At 45.5% G+C, this 22263-nt stretch overlaps 1 protein-coding gene across 1 annotated transcript; it reads right to left on the reverse strand.

The window, feature by feature from the left end:
• Positions 1-456: 456 nt before the first annotated feature.
• LOC120990644 (gastrula zinc finger protein XlCGF26.1-like) lies at positions 457-11719 on the reverse strand. Its single transcript, XM_040419560.1, has 2 exons — positions 11669-11719; positions 457-1856 (listed from the first exon to the last, which is right to left on the reverse strand). Exons 1-2 carry the CDS (start codon positions 11700-11702, stop codon positions 457-459), a joined length of 1434 nt encoding a protein of 477 aa, XP_040275494.1. The 5' UTR covers positions 11703-11719.
• Between the last annotated feature and the right edge of the window lie 10544 nt (positions 11720-22263).

Here is a 22263-nt window from a genome sequence, read left to right on the forward strand (position 1 = left end):
ATCCCACGTCTCTACCCTTATGCCTCCTGGGGGACAAACTCTTTTGGTTATTATATGCTAAATTTAAGCTATCACAGTATATACTTTTAGCACCTAGAATCCATGTAGCTTTCAAATAGCGCTCAGCTTCACTTAGTTTCCAGGCAGTACTGGACAGAATCAATAGGATACTTCTATATGAACGGCTAAATGCCATCCGCACAGATACCTTTGCGGCCATTGAGAAGTTCTGGGAGCCCTGGTTCTCCTTCTCCCATTCTCCTGATCTCCGCTATTGTATTAGCTTATAACTTGCACCCTTTTTTATGATGCCATTTTACCATCTACATATACTAGTATACTAGCCCTGACTGGTGACTTGCATAAATACAGAACCCCGTTACCTCTTCATGTACCTATATTTGTACTGTTAGTGGAATGTTGCCCAATAATTTTACTTTTTCTTTTTGTATTGTTTCATTTTCTTTTATTATACACTTTGATGATTCCAATGTGAATTCTCTTATGTTGAAGAAGATTTGATTTAACTATAAAACATTTCCCACATTCTGAACATAAATATGGCTTCTCTCCTGTGTGAATTCTATTATGTTTAACAAGATCTGATTTCGTTATAAAACATTTCTCACATTCTGAACATGAATATGGCCTCTCTCCTGTGTGAATTCTCTCATGTTTAACAAGATCTGCTTTATATGTAAAACATTTCCCACATTCTGAACATGAATATGGTTTCTCTCCTGTGTGAATTCTCTTATGTGTAACAAGTTTTGATTTATCTGGAAAACATTTCTCACATTCTGAACATGAATATGGCCTCTCTCCTGTGTGAATTTTCTCATGTTTAACTAGATCTGATTTATATGTAAAAGATTTCCCACATTCTGAACATGAATATGGTTTCTCTCCTGTGTGACTTCTCTGATGTCTAACAAGAATTGATTTATGTGTAAAACATTTCCCACATTCTGAACATGAATATGGTTTCTCTCCTGTGTGAATTCTCTTATGTGTAGCAAGTTTTGATTTATGTGTAAAACATTTCTCACATTCTGAACATGAATATGGCCTCTCTCCTGTGTGAATTTTCCCATGTTTAACAAGATCTGATTTATATGTAAAACATTTCCCACATTCTGAACATGAATATGGTTTCTCTCCTGTGTGAATTCTCTTATGTGTAACAAGTTTTGATTTATCTGTAAAACATTTCTCACATTCTGAACATGAAAATGGCTTCACTCCTGTGTGGCTTCTCTCATGTCTAACAAGAATTGATTTATTTGTAAAACATTTTCCACATTCTGAACATGAATATGGTTTCTCTCCTGTGTGAATTCTCTTATGTGTAACAAGTTTTGATTTATCTATAAAACATTTCTCACATTCTGAACATGAAAATGGTTTCTCTCCTGTGTGACTTCTCTCATGTCTAACAAGAATTGATTTATTTGTAAAACATTTCCCACATTCTAAACATGAATATGGTTTCTCTCCTGTGTGACGTCTCTCATGTATAACAAGATCTGATTTACTTGTAAAGCATTTCCCACATTCCTGCTCTGCTGTGTGAATTATTCTGTGTGTAGAAAGTCTTGATTGTTCTGTACACTCTTTACCACCCTGAAACCTTTTATCCTCTTTCTGACCTGTATTTGTGGTAACAATCTGTAATTGGTCAGGAGAAGGTTCCTCATGGTGAGGGAGATTATATAATAGATCTGTTCTGTGAAGTCCTGGGTGTACATTAATGGTAATTAGGTTTTCTCCTGAAGAGCGCTGCAGGACATCATCTTCTTCTTCTTTATAATTTAGTGATAATGCAGTACTGCCCTTAATATTTTTACTGGAATTCTCTATGAAAATAAAAATTGAAATTTGTGATTATTTTTCAAACTACTGAGTGGAGAAACCTATAACATTCCTATTAGGTCATTATTGGATATATGGTATAAACCAGCTCTGCCTCTAATGCCACCAGATGTAAGGTAGGTATCTTATAAGTCACTGTCCGACATTTTAAACAGGTATTGAGGCCTAACTTGGATAATGATTAAGTCAGTACCTGCTGCTGGAAAACACACACCGCTCAGTACAAGATGCAGTCTCCCAAGTTCTGCAGTGAGAGATCCTCCTTCCTCCAGCAGCAGGTTCAGTGTGTAATTACAGATTGTAATTCCTTCTGCTGTTATTTTACTGCAGCCTGGACTAAGCTTGTGTAAGACAGCAGCAGCGGGGGAGGAGGTACACTGAAAGGAGCATGTCACTTAAGAAACAGAAAGTCACTGGGAAGGCACAGAGTGAGAAACAAAAATGGAAAATCGCTATGACCCCTAAGGGTTAAGACTCTGATCATCTGAGAGTCTGGTCATGACCACATCTGCATTTAACAAAATAATGTGCCACGAGGTAAAGCACACATCTCAATCTAAGGCCTCATGCACACGACCGTTGTGTGCATCCGTGGCCGTTGTGCCGTTTTCAGTTTTTTTTCACGGACCCATTGACTTTCAATGGGTCCGTGGAAAAATCGGAAAATGCACCATTTTGCAGCCGCATCCGTGATCCGTGTTTCCTGTCCGTCAAAAAAATAGGACCTGTCCTATTTTTTTGACGGACAACGGTTCACGGACCCATTCAAGTCAATGGGTCCGTGAAAGAACACGGATGCACACAAGATTGGCATCCGCGTCCTTGATCCGTGGCCGTAGGTTACTTTCATACAGACGGATCCGAAGATCCATCTGTATGAAAGCTTTTTCAGAGCTGAGTTTTCACTTCGTGAAAACTCAAATCCAACAGCATATTCTAACACAGAGGCGTTCCCATAGTGATGGGGACGCTTCTAGTTAGAATATACTGAGAACTGTGTACATGACTGCCCCCTGCTGCCTGGCAGCACCCGATCTCTTACAGGGGGCTGTGATCCGCACAATTAACCCCTCAGGTGCTGCACCTGAAGGGGTTAATTGTGCATATCATAGCCCCCTGTAAGAGATCAGGGGCTGCCAGGCAGCAGGGGGCAGACCCCCCTCCCTCCCCAGTTTTAATTTCATTGGTGGCCAGTGCAGCCCCCCCCGCCCCCCTCTATTGTATTATTTTCATTGGTGGCACAGTGTGCGGCCTCCCCCTCCCTCCCTCTATTGTATTATCATTGGTGGCCAGTGTGCGGCCTCCCCTCTCCCCCCCCCCCCGATCATTGGTGGCAGCAGAGAGTTCCGATCGGAGTCCCAGTTTAATCGCTGGGGCTCCGATCGGTAACCATGGCAACCAGGACGCTACTGCAGACCTGGTTGCCATGGTTACTTAGCAATATTAGAAGCATCATACTTACCTGCTGCGCTGTCTGTGACCGGCCGGGAGCTCCTCCTACTGGTAAGTGACAGGTCTGTGCGGCGCATTGCTTAATGATCTGTCACTTACCAGTAGGAGGAGCTCCCGGTCGGTCACAGACAGCGCAGCAGGTAAGTATGATGCTTCTAACTCTCCGCTGCCACCAATGATCGGGGGGGGGAGAGGGGAGGCCGCACACTGGCCACCAATGATATTAATACAATAGAGGGGGGGCCGGGGGGCGCACACTGGCCACCAATGATAATACAATAGAGGGAGGGAGGGGGGGGGCCGCACACTGTGCCACCAATGAAAATAATACAATAGAGGGAGGGAGGGGGGCCGCACACTGTGCCACCAATGAAAATAATACAATAGAGGGAGGGCGGGGGGGGGCCCGCACACTGTGCCACCAATGAAAATAATACAATAGAGGGAGGGAGGGAGGGCGGGCGGGGGGGGCCGCATTGGCCACCAATGAAATTAAAACTAGGGAGGGAGGGGGGTCTGCCCCCTGCTGCCTGGCAGCCCCTGGTCTCTTATAGGGGGCTATGATATGCACAATTAACCCCTTCAGGTGCAGCACCTGAGGGGTTAATTGTGCGGATTGCAGCCCCCTGTAAGAGATCGGGTGCTGCCAGGCAGCAGGGGGCAGTCATGTACACAGTTCTCAGTATATTCTAACTTGAAGCGTCCCCATCACCATGGAAACGCCTCTGTGTTAGAATATACTGTCGGATCTGAGTTTCACGATCTAACTCAAATCCGATGGTATAGTCTAACATAGAGGCGTTCCCATGGTGATGGGGACGCTTCAAGTTAAAATATACCATCGGATTGGAGAAAACTGAAAACTCCGATCCTATGGTATATTAACTCCTGACTTTACATTGAAAGTCAATGGGGGACGGATCCGTTTGAAATTGCACCATATTGTGTCAACGTCAAATGGATCCGTCCCCATTGACTTGCATTGTAATTCAGGATGGATCCGTTTGGCTCCGCACGGCCATGCGGACATCAAAACGACTTTTTTTTTCATGTCCGTGGATCCTCCAAAAATCAAGGAAGACCCACGGACGAAAAACCGGTCACGGATCACGGACCAATGGAACCCCGTTTTGCGGACCGTGAAAAAATACAGTCGTGTGCATGAGGCCTAAGTGTATGGACATGACAATGTGGTCTGTATAGCCTAATGGCCGCACAGTCCCAAGATCTCAGGTTTATAGATATCTGTAGGATGAAGTGGAATAGTCGGAGTGATGTCATCAATCAGAACCTGTAATAAAGGTTTCCAGCACCTTGTTGGGTCCATTACACTAAGAATTCAGGATGTTCTAAGGGGAATGAGGGTCCTATCAAGAATTAACATGGTGGATGTAATGATGTGCCCTGTGAGTGCAGGTAATCATCACTGAGACGTCTGTGTCTGTACAATAATCACATGTGACATCGGAGCTTCCTGATCATCATGGAGACTGGAGTGCACCGAAAGGAAGCCACAAATATGACAACCAACCATCTTTAACCACTTAATGACTAGGCTGGTTGTTATTAAATGGCCTTTTTTTATTCTCATTGTTATATTCCAAGTCACTGGATGAAAGAGCATTGTAAAGAAAATAATAAAATCACTTTATTGAATATATTATTAAAATGATAAGAGGAACAACACAAACTCTACCTAATTCGCTATATTAATATTTAATGGACGACTATCCACAAACAAGAGACTAGCTCAGAAGTAAGTCTGATACACTGAGAAGCTGTGTTGCTGAAAATCAGTGTCTGGCCGCTCACATGTGGAACAAAAAGTCAACCATATGCACCACTAAGGACTATGACCATACTCTAGGCGCTGAAAAGTGGTGGTTATCGAACCCATAATAAGCCAGTGCGGTTGAAAGGTTCACCACCGCTAGCTAGATGTGGTCACAGTAATACCTGCTTGGTGCAAGCAGCTTAATGCGCTGACAAATGGGCTGCAATTCAGGCTATGGTTTGCTGTATCAGAAAAACACTCACTGCCCTATGTCCGGAAAGGAGTTGATAAACATCTGCTCACATCCTGGTATGCATCCACATTACAGTGACAGGATGCATCCAGTATGTTTGATGTGGGCACGAATCAACCTCCCATTAAGTGTCTAGCATACACTCGCCCCCAACCCTGCTTTACGCGTTTCACCCTAAATCAGGATCTTCAGGAGCATTTAATATCTGGGCTGCAGACATACAACCAAGAACGCCGACCGCCTCGTGTTCGGAGGTCGGCGGCAGCTGCGCTAGAATGGCCGTACGCGGCCGCTAAAGTGCTCAGGTTAAGAGGAGGAGGCTCCTACCCTGGAGTGGATCAAGCCCCTGGGTCAGCCAATGGCATGGGAAGGGGGCGTGGCTAACCACAGCTCAACCCCGCCTGCACTGCCCGCCCACTGAACGGAGCGATTTCAACCGGAGTGTCACAACACTCCTATGATGACCGGGGACCAAACGGCGGTAATATATATTGCGGCAAGGCAAGGTTGGTTACAGAAGCAAAGTGAATGAGAACTGAGGGAAAATAATACTGTCTATGCGATTGTATAAAGACAGCGATGCGGCACAGTTCTAGGGATATAATTATGCACAGTAATTCAAGCAGATGAGTACTGGGGGATAATTAGGACCTATGTAAGGCCATCAGGGAATTATTAGATGTTTAGGATATCACTAGTGGTGATGGTGGGGATAAATGACAGGAGGGGAGAAGTATGCTACCCCTATGATTTACAAAAAACACACATGAGATTTGTTCATTCAGACCCTGCGGTTGAACTGTCCGCAGTCTGAACATCCATTGTGCCTCCTTCTGTAATAATTTCCTGTCAAAATCTTCCCCTCTTGGGGACCTCCTAACAACTTCAATCCCTTGGAATTTAATGGCGTCCATGTCATCCCTATGAAGGGAGACTACATGTCGCGCAATTGCCGTGTCGGCACATTTACGGATGTCACCAACGTGCTCTCCAATTATTCTACGGAATTCGCGAAAAGTCTTTCCTACATATTGTTTGCCACATTTGCATTTGGCCAAGTACACCAATCCCTTTGTTCTACAGTTCACAAAAGATCTAATATCAAAAGTTCTATGTGTGAACGTGCTGGTGAATTCATTGCCCAATAACATGGCACTGCACGCCACGCAGCCCCCACATCGAAATGTACCTTTCAAATTGGTACTGAGCCAGGTAGTATTAGTGGGAGCTTGTAGAAAGCTATGCACTAGATGATCCTTCAGATTGCGCCAACGGCGATACGGAATCGCTGGTCTGTCTTCAATGAGATGACCCACATCCGAGTCAGATTTAAGTATTCCCCAGAATTGTGTGAGGATATCTCTAACCTCCTCATGTGCCTCATCATATGTAGCAATGATACGGATCTTGTCATTATCCGTTGATGTCACTTTGGGAACCAACAGTGTGTTCCGATCAACGGCTAGGGAATGTTGGTATGCCCCAGCTAGGACACTCTGCGGATATTCTCTGCGCCTAAACCTGTGTTGCAAATCTTTTGATGCAGCACAGTAATCAATCACTCGGGAACAGTTACGGCGCAATCTCAGGTATTGACCCTTAGGAATACCTTTTTTTAGGGCTGTAGGATGACAGCTGTCCCAACTAGTGTTGATCACAAATATTCGAATTTCGAATTTTTATCGCGAATATAGGTATAGGAAAATTTCGAATATAGTTATATATATTCGAAATTTCGAATATTCGAATTTTTTCCTGATTTTTTTTTTTATTATTTTTTTTATCAGTACACATGATCCCTCACTGCTTCTAGCTTGTGGGCCAAAAAGAAGGCTGCAATATACTTGACTTTAGGAGTAGTAGTGTTTGCGAATTTTGCTCTATATTCTTTTTTTTTTAATATTCGCTATATTGCTATATATTCTTGTTTTAGAATATTACGAATATTCGAAAAAACGAAGTTATAGCAATATAGAGAATATTCGAAAAAAATCGAATAGAGCAATTTAGCTAATATAGTGATATAATCTTCTTTGTCTAATAGTTGTAAGTTTAAAAATTCGCAATAAAAAATTTGAATCCGAAAATTCGCATATTACACAATCATTACCTTTCCGATTTTTTGAGTAAAAAAATAAATAAATTGCGAATTTTTGAATTTGCGACGAATATTCTACAAAATATTCGCGAAATATCGCGAATTCGAATATGACCCCTGCCGCTCATCACTAGTCCCAACGCAGGAGACTGTTGGTAGCTCTCTCCTTGCTGAACAGCTGAGACCCCACATTACCTTCATTGTACTTATAGATGGTGAGGTCCAGGAAGGTAATCTGATGTTCATGGATCTCGGATGTAAATAACAATCCCAAGTCATTTTTATTTAGGTCCTCTACAAACTTGTTAAAATCTGCCTTGCTCCCTGACCAAAGAATAAGGACATCATCTATATAACGTAGCCACAGGCTAAGGGTCCATCCACACGTCCATTTTGGTGTTCCGCATCCGTTCCGATTAAAAACGGAACGTTATGCGGATCCATTCATTTTCAATGGAATCCGCAAATAATCGGACAGCACTCATGGTGCTCTCCGATTCCGTGATTCCGTTCCGTGGGTTCCGTTATTCGGATCCTGGAAAAAAAATATACCCTGTCTTACTATTTGTCCGATGTTGCGTTCCCTCATCCCATTCTAGTCAATGGATCCGTCAAAAATGCGGATGACATGCTAAAAGCATCCTCATGTCATCCAGATTTTCGGATCCGCAAAAGACAGGAACGTTTATCTGGAAAGGTAAAAATACTGACGTGTGAATGCACCCTAATACAGAGAGTCCACTTGTTACCCTCATCTGAAAACACCACTTCCCATTCCCACCAGCCCAGGTAGAGGTTGGCGAAAGTGGGCGCACATGGGCTGCCCATCGCCACCCCCCTGAGCTGGTGGTACGTGCGGCGAACAAAAAGGAAAACGTTATTTTCCAGGATGAAATGGAGAAGCTCCAGAATGAACTCATTGTGTCGCCAGAGATGTGTACCCACATGGGGTATGGAGCTGTACAGCGCCTCCACATCAAAACTGGCCAACATAGTTCCGTTATCTGTCTGGATGCCCTCAAGTCTTTTTATGACCTCTATTGAATCACGCACGTACGAGGGGAGGGCCAATACAAATGGTCGCAGTATCCTGTCAACATACGTACTCACACCGTGGGCGAGACTGCCCGTCCCAGAGACGATAGGTCTACCTTTTAACTGGGATAGGCCCTTGTGAACTTTCTGGAGACGATAAAAGCACGGAGTCTGGGGATGTTTAGGGAGCAGGAATCCAAATTCCGCTTCACTGATCAGCTTACTATCGCACGCTATGATTAGCATCCTTTTGAGTTTATCCCAAAGGATCCCAGTCGGATTACTCTCCAAGACACGATAGCAATTCTCATCTTTTGAGAACGTTGAGGCACATTGTTCTATATTGTTGGTAATTCATAATCACAATATTGCCCCCCTTGTCCGAGGGCTTGATAACAATGGACGGATTCCTTTCTAAGGAGGAGAGTAAGGCCTCCATCTCCACTCTTGTGAAATTCACAGTACCTCTCCTATAGTTCTCCATTGATCTAAGCTGATCTGTGACAACGTTAAGGAATATGTCCAAGGATGTGCCCTCCCCCAACGGTGGATTTTTGGTTGAGGGGTCTTGAGATCCGTGAAGGTACCCTCACCCAGACCCCTGCTACTGCTCATAATTACATCCCTAGAACTGTGCCGCATCGCTGTCTATACATCTATTTTACATCTAAGATTCACAGCGCTACCATCTGCAGCAGGTGACCCGAGTATATTAGAGCAAATGATCAATCAAGGCTCTTGATCTACTGACTCTTATTTACTATTAAAACAGGACCCCCCTGGTACCTATATTTTGGACATCTCTCTGCCGCACCCTCTGTTCAATACAGGGTCGCATAGTGAACATTCGTGGCTGATTTCACTGGTGACAATTTTAATGTGTACTTTTTCGTGTATTTTATTGGATGGTTTTATTGTCTGTTTTTAAGGTCGACCCACCATTTTATTGCTATAGAGTGGGCTACACTCTCCTAGTATTTTGCATAATAAATTCTACATTCCTTAACCATTTTGTGTCCATCTGGCACCGGTTAGTTGAGTGCCCCTACCATTTTATTCCCAACTTACGGGACTTGCCTTAGAGATACTGATCTCCCCTTGTCTGTAGACATAGGCTATGGTCACTGAATGAACGTGAGGAGAATGGCTCTAAACTCCCTCCCATGGTGAGAATCCTCCTCCTGAGCCGTATTCTACCTCCCCTGGAGTGGGAAAGATGCAGGTAGCTCCCATCCTGACCGACTTGTATCTCAGGCAGTTACTATGGGATTCCTTTTACCCATTGACCTCCGTTCTGTCCATTACACCTTTTGTTATGTCCTGTTCGCCATAATGTCTCTTCACTGTGAGGGGCACTGATGGCGGTTGAGCAGGGGAAGGAGTCGCACCATTTGGGGGAATGTATCAAGACTGGCGCTTCTTACACCAGTGTAACTAGTGAACCCGCTGGAGTACGATGCCCCCGGATTATTAAGAGGTAATGATTCTGGAGCATCTTCAGGAGTTCTTTGTGGCTGAATCTAGGGCTGCTCAGGACCTGGAGATGATTTCTGGTCTAACGTGCGCCAGTTTTCTGTGCACATGCTGTTAAATGATTTGGGCTGCAGAGATGTTGGTTCAGGGGAAACACAGGTGGCGCCACTGAGCGACTGCAGGTCTGAGACAAGCCGGAGAGGGAGCACCATAAGAGAATTACAAAACTGCAGCTGAGTTACATCTCACCACCTCAGACATGTTGCAGTATCTTCTGGATGGGTCATCAGTATCTGATCAGTGAGGATCTGACACCCGGGACCCTTGTAGAGTAACCTAAGCCACTGGTCATGTTCATCGGTCACATGGCCTAGGAGCTCCGTCCTATGGAAGTGAATGAGGCTGAGCTGTGATACCAAGCACAACCACTATACAATGTGCAGCGCTGTGCTGGGTGACCTCTGCGGAGGCTGCAGTGGTGATAGGAGCGTCGCTGCCTCCTCAAATAGCTGATCGGTGAGGGTCCCCGGGGTCTGACCCCCGCTGATCCGACACTGATGACCTATAGTGAGGATAGGTCATCAGTATAAAAATGTCAGAAAACCCCTTCAAATGTACAGAAGATTTGCCGCTCCATAATTCAGATCCCGGAGGTTCCTCTTTCCTGGCCAGTATGGAGTCTTACCTTGTGATATAAGAGGCTGGTGCTCCTCCATTACATGTCACTGCACACACGTGTATACACTGCACATGACGGCTCTTATCCTGTGATATAACAGGCTGGTGCTCCTCCATTACATGTCACTGCACACACGTGTATACACTGCACATGACGGCTCTTACCTTGTGATATAAGAGGCTGGTGGTCCTCCATTACATGTCACTGCACACACGTGTATACACTGCACATGACGGCTCTTACCTTGTGATATAAGAGGCTGGTGCTCCTCCATTACATGTCACTGCACACACGTGTATACACTGCACATGACGGCTCTTACCCTGTGATATAAGAGGCTGGTGCTCCTCCATTACATGTCACTGCACACACGTGTATACACTGCACATGACGGCTCTTACCTTGTGATATAAGAGGCTGGTGCTCCTCCATTACATGTCACTGCACACACGTGTATACACTGCACATGACGGCTCTTACCCTGTGATATAAGAGGCTGGTGCTCCTCCATTACATGTCACTGCACACACGTGTATACACTGCACATGACGATCTTACCTTGTGATATAAGAGACTGGTGCTCCTCCATTACATGCCACTGCACACACGTGTATACACTGCACATGACAGGTCTTACCTTGTGATATAAGAGGCTGGAGCTCCTCCATTACATGTCACTGCACACACGTGTACACACTGCACATGACGGCTCTTACCTTGTGATATAAGAGGCTGGTGCTCCTCCATTACATGTCACTGCACACATGTGTATACACTGCACATGACGGCTCTTACCTTGTGATATAAGAGGCTGGTGCTCCTCCATTACATGTCACTGCACACACGTGTATACACTGCACATGACGGCTCTTACCTTGTGATATAAGAGGCTGGTGATCCTCCATTACATGTCACTGCACACACGTGTATACACTGCACATGACGGCTCTTACCTTGTGATATAAGAGGCTGGTGCTCCTCCATTACATGTCACTGCACACACGTGTATACACTGCACATGACGGGTCTTACCTTGTGATATAAGAGGCTGGTGCTCCTCCATCATGGCCTCCTTGTACAGATCCTTGTGTCCTTCTATATACTCACACTCCTCCATGGAGAAATAGACAGTGACATCCTGACACCTTACAGGAACCTGACAACACAATGACACCGTCATCACCCAGACCCCTCCAGTGCTGTTACTGGAGAATTTCCCAGCATTCCCAGCAGTGTCACCTCTCCAGTCAGCAGCTCCATCATCTTGTGGGTGAGCTCTAGGATCTTCTGCTCATGTATCAGGGGGGGAGGGGGAGGCTCTGTGATGGGGGGAGGGGTCCTGCTCCGCCCTCCTGACTCCTGGAGATGGATGATGGGAGTCACACAGTCCCCCGATGTCTTCTTCACTATTGTGTACTCCTGTGGATGGAGAGAGACACTTAGGGAATAAACCCTTCAGGGGCCATGTGCTCTCCTCCGGCCCTCTCCTCCTGGTACAACGTGCCTACTTACCTCCTCATGGCTCCTACAACATGACTATTGGTCACTGGTCACATGACACATCACTCAAGGTCTGGAGGCCGTTCTCCAGGACCCTGGACTCTTCCTATCACTTCCTATGATGGATTCTCCTTCCCGATGTCTGACTTGTTACAGAATACAATAAAGAGGAGAGAAATCTAGAAAAGTTTACCTCTCCGCTCAGCAGGGAGATGATCTCCAAGGTGAGGTCTAATATTCTTCTGCTGATCTCCTTCCTGTCCATCCTTGGTGGTCATTCAGGAGAAGAGGAGAGAACTGGAGGAGCTGGAGGCTTCTAGTACTGCAGGCGCCTTTATGAGAAGAGGAGAGGAAATCATCCAGGGGACTAGACCAGATGTCACCTCCAGAACTGCACTTCCTGAGCCTGGAGGGGCCCCGCTTCTCAGAGCCCCCACCACATGGATTCCAGGGGCCCCAACATGGAGATTTCTGGTGGCTCCACAGGAGATAAATGTCAGGGGCCAGCGAATGATGACAACCCCCAATATCCCCACTACTCCTCCCCCATCATACTAAGCTGAGGAGCGGAGAAGGATTCCTTGTGTGTAATGGAGGAGAATCTCCAGAGGTGACATGTCTGAGCTCTCCACAACACTGTCTCCTCACAGCTCATCTTACCTGCAGGCTGGAGGAATGGCTGATACCAGAGAGAACAAGAGCCCTGACTACCGACCAGGACCTGCCCAGTATCTGCTGCACTGCCAGAGCTGAAGGACCTGGGGTGACGTCACCGGCATGTGATCAGTGCAGGGGGCGGGGCTCAGCAGTGGAGAAAGAGGGTAGATGCTAGAATGGAGTTGTTAGAGGGAGGTCTGTGACATCACTGGTCACATGCTCCTTCATGGTCACATGACAACCAGCAGCTTGTGGAAGGAGGAGGGGCGGTGTGTAAGGAGCCCAGTGAGGGGGGATGTGCTGCAGTCCTGGAGGACACAGAGCTTCATGAGGGGCGGCATATGGAGCTCATATATGAGGGGCAGGTGGAGCACTCAGGGGCCGTGGGGTTAATGGAGTGGAACCTGGTGTCATTATGGGGTTTATAGTACAGATCCGGGTGTATTCTGGGGACATGAGGGTGCAGAACCGAGGGTGGGGACCTTTATGAGGTGTAAATCTGTGAGGGGGGCATTTGGTGTATTCTTGGGACATGAGGGTGTAGATCTTTGTTGAGGGTCTTCATGGGAAGAGTAAGGTGTGATATCAGTGGTCACGTGACTTCGCTGCTACTCATGTTGGGGAGAGCTATGGGTAGTGGGCCAGATGGGCAGAGATGGCGCCCTATTGGGGGGGGGGGGGGAGTACTGTCTGTACCTTGGGAACAGTTCTCTTGAGAGGCCTGAGCAGCGGTCGGTGGGTGTGGGGTGCAGACAATGGTGTATATCTTATGTCAGGTCTGTGTGAGAAAAGGGGCACATGGTGAGGATTGTGCGTTTTGTAGGACACCTGATCAGACAGTAGGACTTGGGGGAGCAGTGTAGCTAGATGGGGTGACCTGGGGTACAGTACCTGGTCGCGGGGCATATGGGGTCAGCGGGGAGTATTGTGTGTGAGCCATTAAGATCAGACAAGAAGATCAGGAGTCACAAGTGCGATAATGTGGGGAGGAACTGCACCGTCTGGAGTAGGGGGGGTTGCTGTGAATTAGCTCTGGGCAGTTACAGTGACTTGTATGGCAGGTCTGTCTGGAATGTGGCTCCTAGGTTTGGGCTTCATGTGGTGGTTTGTAGTTTAATGCCTCATCTTAAATGTTCTACTTATGTGGCTGTGGTGACATGTTTGTGTTTTTGCCCCCCATAGATCTTATTACTGGGAGCTGAATGGCACAGGAGAGGGGTGTCCAGTCACGAAAGCCAGGGGAGAGGAGCGCTCCAGCGTCAGGTCCTGTGCAGACGCGGAGGAGCCCTTCACTGCTGTACAGACAGTGTGATAACAGGATGTATAGGGCTGTCTGGTTGTGTCTCTGAGCCGGATATGTCAGTCCAGGGCCTTTGGATTGTAGTTTGTGAGGGGGTGAGCGGAATGGAGAGCAGTCAGGAGGCGCTGTGTGTGGTCATGGAGGTGTATTCTGTGTGAGGTAAGATACTCTATAGAGAGCTGTTCAGGATCACTTTCTGGGACTGGGGTTTCAGGATGAGAACGTTGGTCTAAGTATAGGGACGAGCGATCACCCCTACTCCCAGCCAGGTAATTGCTAAGATGGAAAGCTTCAGTATGGGGGTGAGCGATGACGTTAGTGATCACTGCTCCCATACTGTGGAGGAGATCACTGCATGTAAATGTGTCTCCTCCATTAACGAGCAGGAGATTGCCGGGAAGGCATGCTTCCCTCCTGATAATCGCCTGCAGAATCTCCAGGTGTAATAGGACCATTTATGAGAAAATGGGATTTAGGCTACTTTCACACCAGCGTTTTAGTTTTCCGGTATTGAGATCCGTCATAGGGGCTGCAGAGTTTGCCAGAAAGACAACTTAGATTTCTCACTTTTCAATCACCTTTCCCATCATGTCCCCGCTGTACTCACCAATGCCCCCCAAATACCGTACTTTTCGCTCTATAAGACCAAGTTTGGGGGGAATGTCAATGTGTCTTGTGGGGCGAATATTAATGAGCACTTTCATTGTGGAAGCGCTCATTAGTACAGGAGGACTGGAGAGCGGTGAATACATCGCCCCCTGTGTGAGCTCTGTACTCACCACTCCCTGACCTGCGCACAGTGTGAGAACATCACCGACATCTGTCCTCACGCTGTGTGATTTCGGGTCACAGCACTCTTTTCTCAGATCTGATCAACTTGGGGATCTGAATAGGGGTTTTATTAACATTGGGGGTCTGATTGGGGCTCAAGGTGAGGTCTGATGAAAAATATTTTTTTTCTTATTTCCCTCTAAAACTTAGAGGGTGAAAAATACTATACTGCAGAAGAAATAATGCCCCAGTAGCTTGCAGTCAGAGACACCTGTCTTCCGGCATAGTTGGTTGCATGGACATTATACCGCCACCTAGGTGCCAGGTTTAAGCCTTCAATACTGCCATTCAATTTTAATTTATACTAAAAATACATGCAATAGTCTACCTAAGAATATCATGATTGTAAAATGTCACCTCAAAAATAGGACACAATCCATTCTAGCCAACTCAGGTTATATTATGGACTCCAGCAGGAGGACCTCATTCTACCAACTGCACAGGGTATATTAAAGCCTCCAGAAAGAGGACTTCAGTCTAGCCACTGTGGGGATTCGCTCTGGTAGACAGGGTATGCAGATGCAGTACAGAGGCAAATTACCAGTTCTTAAATCAAACTTCCATATTTGTACTGTTATCTCATATATATTCTTATAGCCACATTTACCACCCTAACTCCTCCCACCGTTTTTAAACTACATAGACAGTAATATACCGAAACGTGCGGATTGTTCCCAATTGGTGTACTATTACTTTGTGGAACGTTTCGCCGAATGGTTCACAAAATATCTGCGTTTTTGTGGCGAAATTGGTCCCTTAGGAATGAATGGCGGAATGTTCAAAACTAGAGTGAGAGCTGACAAAAGCTAGAGTGTGAGCTGAAAAATCAGGACATGATTTCTAAACTGCCACCACTTCCTCATTTTTAAGCCCACCTACACAAATCTTATATCAAAACGTTCAGCTATCCCTGCTAAGCCATAGTCCTGATAGTTTTCACAATATGACCATTTGTTTGCAACTCACGCCGCCCATTCACATTAATTGAAACTCCACTCTAGCCACCTCAAATTTGAAGGGCAACTTCTAAACTGTGACTGTGCCTTCAATTTTAATATTTCAGAGACATACTATGCATCAACGTGTAGGTCTGGGTCTTGTGATTCTTACAATATAAAGCTCTTCGCTGTAGGATTTATAATTTTTAAACTACAACTGTTTGAAGATGGCAACCGCCAGTGAAGTGACCTCTCTTTACTGCTGGGACTGGGGTGTGCTTTCTATTGCTGTGTCTGTACAGAAGTCTGAGGGGCTCTTGTCTCTATATGAACAGAGGTGGGTGGGGATGTCATGTGACTACTCCTCTGAAGATGCTTGCTGCAATGCATTCTGGGATAGTTACTTTCACTTTACAGCTGCTCCGCCCACACAGCCTGTCTGAGGAAGCTCCTCAGGGGAACGTCATGGTGAACAGATTAGAAAAATTACATATAGCCAGCACATTTAGCATGATATAAATACTTCATAGTTTGGGCTATTGTCTGGGGCACTTTGGATTTTTGATACTTAGGGTGGACAACCCCTTTAAAAGTTTGGAAATAAGTTTTATACATTAGAGAGTATTTGAGGTGTTTCAACTAGCTACATTTACTAAAAGAAATTAGAGCTGTGTGAATATCATCATGCCATGTAAAGGAAAGAGATCTAAAGCTGCAAAGATACGCTGGACTAAACTGGACCTTTCATACCCATGGTTTCGTGATCCGGAGCCCCACAACAGCATAGTGGCAATGGAGGTTTGTGACATTCGGGATATGGAGCCCCACAGCAGCATAGTGGAAATGGAGGTTTGTGACAGTGAATGTGCCCAGGAGGTACATAGTGAACCTGTGGTGTCATTCCCATGTTCAACTCGGTGTCAAGTTCAAGAGCACAGTGACAGTGTGATGGGCACTTCTGAAAACCATGGCATGCAAGAACCATGTCTACCAAGTGAGATATCTGTGCAGGCATCATTTCATCAGGGTCATCATGGCTATGGAAGGTTAAGGAGCGAACAGTGTACATGCATGGCTCTGACATTTTTGGCATACCACAGTGAGCTTGATGTGAGGAAGGATGATCTTGATCAAATACTGAAGAAGGGCAACAGCTTGTATGGCAACAATAAAACCGCTAAAATGAAGAAATGTCTATCAGCACCAACACTTGACAATGGAAGAAGTGCCCCTCAGAGTCAACAATGACAAATACGAGTATAACGTTGTTAAATCTCCAGTGTTATCGGGATGTGTGAGCGCCACGGTAGATGGTGACAACCAAGGTTGTTTTGTTGACCTCTCCACAAGACTTCAGCGCCTCAATGCAGATGTTACACATGCACTTTTTATAGTAGTGCCATATTGCATTGCATTGTTCAGAGACAAGTCTGGGAGATATTGACTGTTTGATTCTCATAGTCGAAATAAGGATGGACTTCCTGCCACTGGAAAAGGAAAAGCTGTTATGATCACTTTTACACATTTGAGTGATATGGGGGCAAGGATTTATAAGTTGTATGAATTGCTCCTTACAGACACCAGAGGCCCTATTGATGGACTGCAGTATGACTTCATGCCAGTCTCATATCATCGTGCAAGACGTATGTCAGATGGTTTGCTGTCCCCACCGGTGCAATCTGACAAACCACATAATGGAAAGCATGTGGAGAACAAAGTTACACAGATGACCAAAGATGCAACACACACTGGATTCCCAGTCAGCAAGCATTCTCCACGGTCACTTGATGCAAAATCTTCACAGGGCATACGGAAGGACAGTGAGGCATTATCCAAATTAAATGTACAGTGACGACAAAAACTGAAGACAAGACACAGAAATGAAAGAAGGTGTGGTTTCAAGGCTACAAAGATGTCTGTCACCAATAAGAAGAGGACATACATCACCAGCCAATACAGAGCGGATGCTGATTTTAAGTTGAAGCAGAAGCAATACACAACCAGCAAATATGCGACTGATGGCAATTTTAACTTGAAGAAGAAGCAATATATCACCAGAAAATATCATAATGATCCTGCTTTCAGAAAATGTCACTTGCAACAGTGCATGAGTTACATGAAAATGAAGTGTCGCACTCAAACAGATTTTCGCATAATGCAGACAGCTATATCCACTTTCCATGAATGCATTAAAGCTGGGCCAACATTTGTGTGCACAATGTGTCATCGCACCCTTTTCCCTAACCAAGTGAAACATTGCATTCACAGCAATTACAAGAAGAATCTACACATTGTTGCTGCCTGTTTGACAGGCAAATATGTCCATGTGTGCAACAATCACTGTCAAGGCCCTGAACAATGCACCATACCAGATGAAAGGACCAAAGAATGGATTTGTCACAGCTGTGATTCACATTTAAAAGCAGGACACAAATCAGCCATCTCTGTGGCTAACAAAATGGAGCTGGCGCCCATTCCCCCAGAGCTCTGTGATTTGAATGTGCTGGAAAGACAACTTTTGGACAAAATACTGCCATTTGCCAAGATCACACTTCCCAAAGGTCGACCGGCAGCTATACACGGCGCTGTAGTGTGTGTGCCATCCAAGGTGGAAATCACGGTCAATACTCTATCAAGATTTCACAGCACATCCCAGTTACACAGAATAAAGCTGAAAAGTCGTCTGACTTACAAAGGCCACCAGCTGTTTCACAATGTCAACATGAGAAATGTAGTAGTAGGTCTGTCAAAACTCATTGACACACACCCCGACTACAGTGACATTTCAATCAGAGTGGATGAGACAATCGCTGAGGATGATGATGCTGATAATGATGATGGGATGGAACTTGACAGTTGTGATGACACTGAAATGATGGAGATACTTAAACGCATCGAAAATTGTGATCTAGCAGAGGTACAGTCTGCAGGTTTACCGGCTGCTTCTGAGCAATAGGAAGGCAATGACCAACAACCTCGCAATGCAGAGGATGAGAAGGATGCACTAAGACCTGGAATTGGCCTAGACAGTTGTTTGCAGCCATCTGACCTTGGAGAGGAAGCACTGACACACGGTGATTGAATATTCAGCATCGCACCTGCACAAGGAAACACACCTGTCAGCTTCTTTAAAGTTCCTAGGCTTGAGGCAATGGCTTTCCCTGTTCAGTTCCCTACTGGACAGAATACATTGGACCAGGCAAGACAAGTCAAACTGTCCCCAAGCATGTATTTCAATGCAAGGCTTTTTTGTGTTGATACTAGTTTTGAAAGAGACACAAGCTACCTCTTCTTTGCGCAGTTTGTCACAGAGACACACATGTCCAAAAGCAGCATGTCCATCCAGTTAAGAAAAGGAAAACCCAATACCAGGAATGGACGGAAAATATCCAACAAGTTGCTACAGGACAAGTGTGAGGTTGAGAGGTTGGTGCGAAACCTATATGCCACAAGGTTCATGCAACCACTGAGAGGGAGTCCAGCTTACTGGGATAAAAATCTGAAGAATTTGCTAGCCATGGTCAGACAATTGGTTAAGCCAACTATTTTTCTTACCTTCTCTGCTGCAGAATTCAGATGGCCAGAGGTAATAACGGCAATAAAGGCGCAACAAGGTGAAAAGGTCAATTTTGCAGAGCTAGAATGGGCTGAAAAGTGTGACATTCTTTGAGGCAACCCAGTGACCACCATGTGCATGTTTGACAAACGGGTTTATGCTCTGATGTGAGAGCTGCTGTTGGGTCCTGCACAGCCAATTGGTGAAGTTATCAATTACTTTTACCAGGTTGAATTTCAGGCGAGAGGGAGCCCTCATATACATTGTCTCTGTTGGGTATCAGGAGCTCCTATATTTGGACAAGACAGTGATGACAAGGTGTGTGCCTTTATAGCTCAGAACATCTCATGCCAGCTGCCTGATGAAGCCAAACAGGCCTTACTTCACAGATTTGTAACAGAACTTCAAATGCACAGCAGATCTCATTCAAAATGTATGCAGATTTAGATTTCCAAAGCCACCTGTAAGAAAAATGAGGATAACTTACCCGATGCCAGAAGAACAAGGATATTGTGCAATGAAACCACAAGCAGCCAAAAACAAACTGAAACCAGTCTGGGATTTGCTTAATAACTCGAAAGTGCAGCTTGAAGACATGTCATAGCTACTGGCACAGTGTGACATCACTTTGAATCAGTACAACTTGTACATTGAGGCATTGAACTCCTCAAGTGTGATTCTAATGAAGCAAGGACTGCTGGGTGAATAACTACAATCCACGTTTGCTGACGGCCTGGAACACCAACATGGACATCCAGTACATTCTTGATGAGTATGGTTGCATCATGTACATGTTGTCCTACATATCCAAGCCAGAACGCAAGCTGAGTCACCATCTCAAAACAATAGTCAAAAGAAATGAGCCCAGAGACAGAACGAGAAGAAATTAAAGAAGTTCTTCAGGCTTATTCAAAACACAGAGAGGTCAGCGCCCAGGAGTCTGTGGCCCGTACGTGCAGCCTTAAAAAATGAAGTCTTGCTCACATGAGGTTGTTTTTCTGCCAACTGGTGACAACGCACTGAAAATGAGTCTCCCGCTCAGTGCATTTCAGAACAAACCAGCCGATTCTCTCAATGTGTGAAAACGAGTTTTGTTTTCCATTGACTAAATAGCGAGGCCGAGGACGGCCACCTTTAAGTGGGGAGGCATGTAAGCGGCAGCCCTCAATCAACCAGCAGCATTTCCAGCACTTATATCTATGCAGACTGTCATGTTTCCCTCCGGCCACCAGAGGCCACTGTGACTGAACAGGTACCTGGGTTGTGCTGGCCAGAGGCTAAGAAAGAGTTAAGATTTTTTTTCCCGGGCTGTTCTAGAAGTTGCTGGGGCCTTGCTGAGATAACAGGGAGAGATGGACTGCTGAGAGATAACAGTAAAAGACTGGAGCAGCAGGAGGCTATATTAGCTGAGTTTTCCCTGACAGCTGTGGAGCTGCTCACAGAGGACTTCACCGTGTGTTCCAGAGGAGTGGGACCGTGTGTCAGAGACCAGTACAAGCCGGATCCCTCCTGCCAGAGCTGAAACTAGGTGAAGATCTGCATCTGCTGTAACCAGAGAGAGAAAGACAGACAAACAAGCGACCGGACCTGGAGCCAGACTGCATCTTATTGGATCCAGGAGTATCTGCAGAACTGTGAGTGGCACCGGTGCTTTTCTGTGATAGGTTATAGAGTCAGGGACTTAGTCAGTGCGCTGTAGAAGCGTCCCCTGGGTAGCAGGGCTAGATAGGTAATTGGTAGTGAGAGTAGCTTGTAAGCTGACTGCTTGCTGTTTAGTTCATTCTGTGTGTATGCAAAATTCTATTGCCATTGTTGTTGATTTATGTTCACCTGTTCATACCATTCCTGTCTTTGACCCATTGTGCCTCTGGTGCGGTGGTACTGTATTGTTATTCAGGTTTTCCGGCAGTTTCATTTTGCTCCTTAATAAAGCCGGTTTTTGCTTCAGTCTCCTTGTCCGCTGTACTGTACTTGAATCCTACCTTGCGGTCTCTCCCTCCCCTGACCGCTACATATGTACGATTCATAAGTGTCAGGGGATATCGATACAGTCGACAGTGGTCTCGTTGAAACGGGTCTTCCAACCGGGAATGGCCTATGTTGCTCTGAGTAGAATGACTACACGGCAAGGACTGCACATAACCGACTTTGATGAGAAGAAGATCTTTGCTGATCCTGAAATCATAGCCTCCCTGGAAAGTGTTATGCCCCTCTTAAAGTTTCTACAGACAAACAGCAAACATTAACAATTATCCATCACAACACAGAAGGATTACCAGCTCACATTGAAGATATCAAATCTCACCATGAGTTGATACTTGGAGATGTTTTATGTTTCAGTGAAACTCATCTCTCAGGCTCTTTTGTTGCTGAAAGTCTCTAGCTGGAGGGCTACAACCTGTTCAAGCGCAACAGACACTCCTCGTACACAAAGCTTCCTGACATTGCAAGTAAAAGTGGCGGAGGTGTCGCCTTGTATGTCAAAAACCACTTCAAGGCCTTTGAAAAACGGTATCATCACATGGTGACTGACTTGGAGTTCTTGGTTGTCAAACTGGAGTCCCCTGTACAAGCTTTGATCGCCGTTGTTTACAGGCCACCAGATTACAGTATTGGCCAATTCCTTACTAACCTGCTGGGCCTCTTGGAATCTTTGGAAAGAATGGATTGCCAACCTATAATACTCTGTGGAGATTTCAATGAAGATGTTCTGTCCAGAGTAAAGAAGCCAATATCTGACCTTCTTCACTCAAGAGGATATACCCAACTGGTCTGGGCAGCCACCACAGAAAAAAAAACACACTGTTGGATCACATTCACATCTCCAGTGTGCAGCACTGTCTCC

The sequence above is a fragment of the Bufo bufo genome, chromosome 2 (genome assembly GCF_905171765.1).
Source record: "Bufo bufo chromosome 2, aBufBuf1.1, whole genome shotgun sequence".
Taxonomy (NCBI): Eukaryota; Metazoa; Chordata; class Amphibia; order Anura; family Bufonidae; genus Bufo; species Bufo bufo.

Bases quoted from the DNA above. Each gene is read 5' to 3' on its own strand.
- LOC120990644 (XM_040419560.1), bottom strand. From the start codon at position 11,702: ATGATGGAGGAGCACCAGCCTCTTATATCACAAG. The intron at 1,857-11,668 runs GTAAGACCCGTC...TTATTTTCATAG, and splicing joins CCAGCCTCTTATATCACAAG to AGAATTCCAGTAAAAATATT.